At 40.1% G+C, this 8,007-nt stretch overlaps 1 protein-coding gene across 1 annotated transcript in view; it reads left to right on the top strand.

Annotated features, from left to right (window-relative positions):
* Positions 1 to 1,009: 1,009 nt before the first annotated feature.
* The window catches only part of LOC311123451 (LIM/homeobox protein Lhx5-like), a gene marked incomplete at both ends in the record, with an annotated part of 41,689 nt that continues 34,691 nt past the window's right edge, over positions 1,010 to 8,007 (top strand). Inside the window, 3 exons of the mRNA XM_084197715.1 lie at positions 1,010 to 1,182; positions 3,874 to 4,097; positions 6,377 to 6,654. Of these exons, the coding sequence (XP_084053841.1) occupies positions 1,010 to 1,182; positions 3,874 to 4,097; positions 6,377 to 6,654 (675 nt within the window). The remainder of the gene's footprint in view (positions 1,183 to 3,873; positions 4,098 to 6,376; positions 6,655 to 8,007) is intronic.

The raw sequence follows: 8,007 nt of genomic DNA, 5'->3' as shown, positions 1-8,007 counted from the left end.
GTTTTTGTTCTGTGCCTTGGTGTCATCAGAAGTTTAATTTAGATTAAATTGAAACAATCAACGCTTTAATGTCTAATTGGCCTAATTGTATCAGAGAAAGATCTTGCTGATTGGTGATATTAGACAAAAAGCACGTCTGTTTCTTATAGGGATTGATAGTGGAGCTACAGCAGACAAATAGAAAATTGAAGATTATAGACCTGTTTACGCCGTTTAGGTCCATTCTGTAACGAGGAAGTAACAAAACGAGAGTGACCACGATTTTGCAAAAGTCCTCAAAAAATATCGTGTCCCTCTCAGCAAAATGAAAGTTTATTAGCCTATTTATGCTAGCATGGTTGAAGGTTTATGTCGACCTCAAGGTAGGCTACCGACCATTATTTAAAGGGGTAACCATGACAACAGAGTCCTGATTGGCCACCCAGGCACGGGGATTAAAGGAGAGCGTCACACAATTTGAATACGGATGTGCCTCGCGCCAGCACAGCCGGACACAGTGATGCGAAAAGTGTCGACGTGAGGTGAGAGGAGGCGAAGAAGTGGAACCTAAAAACAAAAGATGACAGAATAATAAAAGAAAGTGCCATTTACAACAACAACAAAATAATAACTTTGCTACAGCCCATGTAAGGTATTCTCTACTCCCGGGAAAAACAGGCTTTCCATGTGACAATTTTTACGCAGCCCGTCAATGAAGAGGAATAGGTGCTTTTTAAATTCACCTTTCTATCTTCTGGATTCCGGATTGTGACAAGTGCCAGGACAGGACAGGGGCGCCCAGAACCAGAAGTACAGAAGAGGAAGTTCGGGGAGTGTTCGCCTAAAGCCTGCCTTTAAACGGTAGGGGATAGGGTCTTCTCACCACCCACCCACCTGACGGAACATTCGCGTCTGCTTTGTCCCAAATCCCGGAGCCAAGACGTTGCTGCGCAGAGAGCCGTGTGGCCCCAGACCCAGCACCGGAGCCTGCGTGGGAAGGTCGGCTCTCGGTGTCCTCCAGACCGGCGGGATGATGGTCCACTGCGCGGGGTGCGACAGGCCCATCCTGGACCGGTTCCTGCTTAACGTGTTGGACCGAGCCTGGCACGCCAAATGCGTCCAGTGCTGCGAGTGCAACTGTAATCTGACAGAGAAGTGCTTCTCCCGGGATGGGAAGCTCTATTGTAAAATTGACTTTTTCAGGTAAGGATTCAGATTGGGGATTCAGGCGAAAAGCAGGGCTTGCCAAAAACTCAGTAAGGACAATTATAAGCATCCTGCTTCTCAAGATTGTCATTCTGGATTTTGTTTTTTTGTTTTTTGTTCGTCAATGGATTTGTTTCAAATCAAATGCTGAAATGGATTTCATGTCACAATGCTCAAAATAGCTTTCGTTTTAGCGTCACACATAATTAACCGGATATTATTTTGTAGGCCTACACATTGTTTTGTGGAAATGGATATGGTTTACCAAGGCCTATTTCACAGGATGTATTTCACCTATAGGCGAGATAGCATACATATAAGTTACTTGAATTGTTTAAGAATGTCACTTCAAAATAATAATATTTCTATCCTATAGGCTACAGAAGTAATATTGCAGCAATGGCACTTTGGCATCTTGGCATTCAGTGTCACATTGGTTTTGCAACAAAAAATAATAGAATTATTAGGCCTATAAATTAATCATAGTTATAGATTCACTTTGAATATCACAACAATATTTAGCATTTTGACAGAACTATATAATAATTGCCTAATATGTCCACTTTATCACTCTTTGTCTTCACGAAGTGTGTTTTTTTAAAGAAACAAAGTGTGTTTTCTGACAATACGAAGCATTAACTTAATTAATAATTGTTATTATGACACCAATAATATCACTTGTATTTATAAATCCATATTATGGAGTTGAATATTCTTAATATTATGTGGGCTTGAATATTCACTCTTCGCTTAATCCATTCATGGCGACATGGCAGTTTAAATCTATTTCTGAATCAGCTACATTTTCCTCACACCCGTTCTCTCTGTTTTCACTTTTGTTTGTTCCAATAGATTTTAAAACCTCTCCATTAGGCCTACACTAGCCGCTCAGTTCTTCAAAGTGTTCCATGTAATTAAGTGATAAGTATAGGCCCTTGTCTGTGTCCGCGCACACTCATAGCATCATACCAATTATTTATGTGTCAGCTTTTTCCCCTCTCCCCAAACAAATTGTTTAATGACATGTAAGGCCCAGTGTTTAAGCCTTTGTGATGGCATTGTTGCCCCCAAACGACCTTGACCATCATATTAGCCATCTCCCATCAAGCCGTGGATTTAAATGGTCCTACCATTAGCCAGGCGAAACAGTAATCACCCTAATGTGGCCATTTGTTGTGTAAGTAGAGCAGTGCCGGGGGAGGCTGGGCCCGGGCCGTGCATGTGAAAGGATACAGTGGAGCGATACCATTGCAAATGGATCTTGAGAGAGAGAGAGAGAGAGAGAGAGAGCGAGAGGAGAGAGAGAGAGAGAGAGAGAGAGAGAGAGAGAGAGAGAGAGAGAGAGAGAGAGAGAGAGAGAGAGAGAGAGAGAGAGAGAGAGAGAGAGAGAGAGAGAGAGAGAGAGAGAGAGAGAGAGAGAGAGGAGAGAGAGAGAGAGAGAGAGAGAGAGAGAGAGAGAGAGAGAGAGAGAGAGAGATTCCGTAGACTACATTAGTGTTCAAATAAAGGGGGCTTGCCTGAACCGCTCGTTCAGTCGTACCCTCATGCAACCGCTCCCCCCCCCCCCCCCCCACACACACACACCCTCTCCAATACTCGTATTATAATTGAAATATTTTCAATTCATGCTTTTTTATTTGTCCTGGAGGCGACGCCATGTTGATGAGAGAGATTACCAAATCAGCATGAGAGGCGCATGACGAGGTTTCTGGCTCGTGATGAGGTGGATTAGGCCTATTTATTTCACATCCGAGAGAGAAACACAAAATAAAGCTTCCCATTCCCCATCACTTTATCTAGGCCTTCAGTAGCAAACATTTTCTTCCAATGCAACACAAGCATTTCCAACCGATTTATCGAGTTATCCCTGGAAATGTTGAGACTTTGAATTATGCTATTGTATTCATCTGTCTATCTAAATAATAAAAGTCTATTCACCAAGGTTTTTGCATGTGAAGAGGGTGAATGTGGATTAACAGGAGATTTGCACGGTAAAATGTTCTATTCGGTTTAATCCTCGGATATCTCCGTGGTCACAATGTGTTGACTGTCACTAGTGCGTTATCATGGGTTTATTAATATAACAACTCCATCAAAAATGTGAAAATTAAGGTTTTTCTCTTCAACGTTGAAAATCTGTCTGTCGCACATTGTAGGCTATTTTGTATCAAGTAGGATGTTAGATTTGAACGAAAATTATTTCGAAATAGACTACCTTTCCTTCAATGATGGCAAATATGTAATAGCCTGCAATAAAACAAATATATTAAATATGTTATTTATTATTTATCAAGATTATGGTTATTTTTGCTATTATTGTTATTATTAGGCCTATTATTATTATTATTATTATTATTAAAGGCTATCTGTAGTCATTGTTGTAACAGGCCTTTTATCTTGTTATGTAAAATCTCTTTACGACAGATTTTGTCAGATTTCGTGGTTGCAATTTTAAATTCAAGCTACTCGCAAAAACATTTGCATTGCCCACAGTTACATAATTCACTATAGGCTTATAATTTTCGTTTCTTTAATAAGACTCACGTTAGTTGGGCGCCCTCTACTTATTTCCTTAAGTTAAAACTGTCAAATTTCCCCCTCAAATTCAGAATGTTGTTTTTTATTTCAGTCTCAGCGTGATTTTACATCAACATCCATGTTGTCTCTGTCCTCTCGCTTTCTTTTCAGGAGGTTTGGGACGAAGTGCGCAGGATGCCTCCAAGGCATCTCTCCCAGCGATCTGGTGCGCAAGGCGCGCAGCAAGGTGTTCCATCTCAACTGCTTCACGTGCATGGTGTGCAACAAGCAGCTGTCCACGGGCGAGGAACTCTACATCATCGACGAAAATAAATTTGTGTGTAAAGAAGACTACCTGAGCTCAGGGGCGATCAAGGAAGTAAACTTGAATTCAGGTAATTATGGTTAAAGGCCCAGTGCACTCAAAAACGTGATTTTCCTGTGTTCCACACTATGAGGTAGGAATATTGTGTAATAGTGTAAATGATAATAATGCCCATTTAGTGGAAGAGCTGTTTGAAAATAAATTTCAGCCTGTTTTGGTGGGATGGAGTTTTGGCCTGCCTGGTGATATCACCAGGTGGTAAATTAGTTAATAGAGGAATAAGAACGAGAGTTCCAAACCTCTCTGACAATAACAGCTATTTTTCCATTTTCTCCTCCCCACTCAGACCACTCTCAGACAGTCCTAGCAGAATTCTTGCTTGAGAAGAATAGCTAAGAATCTATTTTTGTTTCTTTTTTACCATTTTAATTTAAAACAATCACAGTAAGGTACCTAATTGTGACCCAGAAATTATTTGATATTGAGATAAAACGGCTGCATTGGACCTTTAAGGGTTTTAATAGTAAGTCTTCTTATATTACCGCATGGATACAAACATATAAATGTTCTGTTGGACTTGGAAAATGTCTATAGGCCTAGGGACGTCTGAATATAAGGGAGCTTTATCTTTATTGATTTACTGATTGTTTCAACGTGGGATCCCACGTTACCATACACTGGTACACATCCAATCAAATCAAAACCATAGACTGCTTATGGTGGAGAATTAAACGACTTGTTCATGATATGAAATGCCGCTACTGCATGGTTGTATTTGTTGGCATCCTAAAATAGGATAGGCCTATATCACATCTTTACATATCCTTTGCAAACTAAAATGCACGAATTCGAAAACCTATTATGTTACTCTGCATCTTAAAAAAAACAATATCCAGAGGCATAACCTATATAGCCACCGGCCGCCGTGGCCGTATTCAGTCCTATACGCCTCTGTCAGGAAATTCAGAACCATGGACAGGGTGCGTGTCTGAGCGTTAGCTCCGGCTCTGCATGATTTGGGGTAGGCTGTCGCCTGCGTCCAATCTCACCGCTGTTGAAGTAGTCTTATTTATGGATACGAATTTTTGATTCTATTCTATTTGATTCTATTCTGTACTTTCCTATTTAGCTGCAGTGTCGTATAGCGCCTAACGTCACATTGTCAAACATGGGAAAGGGGGATACCTAGTCAGTTGTACAACTGAATGTATTAAACTGAAATGTGTCTTCCGCATTTAACCCAACCCCTCTGAATCAGAGAGGTGCGGGGAGCTGCCTTAATCGACATCCACGTCATCGGCTCCCGGGGAACAGTGGGTTAACTGCCTTGCTCAGGGGCAGAACTACAGATTTTTACCTTGTCAGCTCGGGGATTCAATCCAGCAACTTTTCGGTTACTGGACCAACGCTCCTACCCGCCAGGCTACCTGCCGCCCCATGTGTAGGCCTATATGGAGAATTCGTCTGCAAGTAACTTCTCCTCTAATTAACTCTAAACATATATCTCTAAAATGTAATTAATCAATGGCGTTGTTATTGATAAGAAATAACGCTACATTTTAGTGTGTTTGGAACCTTTGATAGGCCTAAGTCAACAACAACAACTTTCAGAAAAGCGTATTGTGTTCGAGGAGTTGTTAGGCTCCCATCACTGGCACTAGATTTTGTCTTTAGATCAACAAGGTGACGAATAACATTTGTATCATCGAAAGACGTGACATTGATTTTGACCCCTCGTTGCGTGTCTGTTGCTTCAAATATGAACAACATATGACTACTGACATCATTGCTGGCTCAATGGCCCGCATATAGAGCATGTGTAGCCTAGTGTTTGATGATGTTCCCCAACAAAGCATATCCGCGTCGCTGAATGCATCTGACCATATAGCTAAGGCTTATCAATGCTATAATTTCCTGTTTGATAAATTGCTCAAACAGCCATCCCCTAGGACAATGGCATGCTGTTATCTTGCGACGCAGCGGGTCCTTGGGGATCCCTTTTTTGTTTCACATTACATGTATAATTTATATTTCCATATCTCGATCTGCTTCAGGTCACACGCGGGCAGGGTTGAGTTGAGTTGGTTAAACCTATTTTATTTGTGACTAGATTTAAACGGCTAAATCCAGGCATTTAGACTGTTTCATATTGACTTACATTGGAAAAGTGTATTTTTTATAAAAGGCACTGAAAGGGCTTCCATAGGCTATTTGTATTTTGTGAGGCGTCATTGTTTCACGTATTCTGATTTATTTGTGATTGGACAGGCTACAGCAAAAATCTAGCAGTACACAGAAGACCTCATGATATCTCCGATTGAGACCTTTCCATTCTCTCTCGTTCCCCAGTGTCATCATGCACAGACAGAAGTTTATCGCCGGACCTCCAGGACCCGATGCAGGACGACACAAAAGAGACGGACAATTCCACGTGCTCAGATAAGGACACGAACAATAACGAGAATGAGGAGCAGAGTTCGGGTACGAAGCGGCGAGGTCCGCGAACCACCATCAAAGCCAAGCAGCTGGAGACGCTGAAGGCTGCCTTCGTGGCCACGCCGAAACCCACCCGACACATCCGGGAACAGTTGGCCCAGGAGACGGGACTCAACATGCGGGTTATACAGGTAGAAGAGTAGTCTATACTTCACTTGAGACTAAACATTTTTGGTTGATAAAGAGCCTGGTTTTTATTTGGCCAAGTTAGAATTTCTATTCCCATATAGAATAGAATAGAATAGAATACAAGCTCTGGGTGGATGTGTTAATTTCCCAGGTCCAGTTGAGAAACGTTATGTGTTTTTTTATAAGTTCCTTTTATTTATTTTTTATTTTTTGAGAACCGCTATTTTTTAATAGGCTACGTGGTGTTGTAAGCAACGTGGGCCTGTCTGCTGTTCTCGACATTCTTGATGAATTAGAATAGATTGGATTTTAATTTCCCCTGAAATTAGAGCGAGATTTAATTGAAGACTTAATTGACAAAGTGAGAGTGAAAAGAAGAAATGTCACAACATTAGGTTATTATGAGGTTAGTATCTAGTCCAAATCCCTAAAGCTATGTGTAAAATGAAATAGGCCTATAACTGACCTACCTTTCTATGGAGGGAAAAACATATTTGGAATAAAACATGAGAAAAATAACATTTTACTGAAAACGTTGAAAACAAGACACATTCAAATGAAATGCTGATTGACAAATCCATAGGATCGTCAATCAGTTATTGAACCTCCCTCACCGGGAAATGGGAATGGGTCTAGAAACCACAATATTAATTCGAGATGTTTATAGCGTTTGTGATATTTTTGTAATATTTAGTTACACTATCATGTGATATAATAATATCATAGAAATGACTATTTTTTAAGATTGAGTTCAGATTTTTTTTTTAATACATTTTTCGATTTTGAGTAATCACACATTGGCAATTTGGCTAGGCTATTTATCTTCTATTGTATGTAGACTCCTGTTTGATAGGTTTGGTTCTTTAAAGCAACACATAAATTATGATTAGATTAATATGAATGAAAGATGGAAGACATTCGTTTTTTAATAATATGACAGGACTATTATATTTTCTGTTGATTTCTTAGTTATTCTTAAAGAAAGTATAATAAGCAGATTGCCTGCACTGTCAAAAGTAGGACAAGAGGCTTTCTATAAAAGGCATAGGCTATCCAGTATGTACATATTTAAATATGTATCTGTAGCCATAGGCCTTTAAATATTATAAATATCATGCACTGTTATTGCTTTTAACAGCCAATAATTTAACAACAGTGTCCTTACAAAAAAAAGCCCACAGCACTGCACAGAAATACTGTGAACAGGTGATAAAGGAAGGTGTTATAGTGATAAAGTAAAACAGTGTATTAACATCCCAACCATTGCACATTCCAACCAAGACAAAGGAGACGTTTTAGGGAGCAGGAGTTCAGTTCAGTCAAGGAAGTTAAAATACTCCTTTATTTTGTATGAG

The sequence above is a fragment of the Coregonus lavaretus genome, assembly GCF_964263955.1.
Source record: "Coregonus lavaretus genome assembly, contig: HAP1_SCAFFOLD_932, whole genome shotgun sequence".
Lineage (NCBI taxonomy): Eukaryota > Metazoa > Chordata > Actinopteri > Salmoniformes > Salmonidae > Coregonus > Coregonus lavaretus.
The sequence above is the reverse complement of the archived record's forward strand: the minus strand, read 5'-3'. Positions and strand labels throughout refer to the sequence as shown.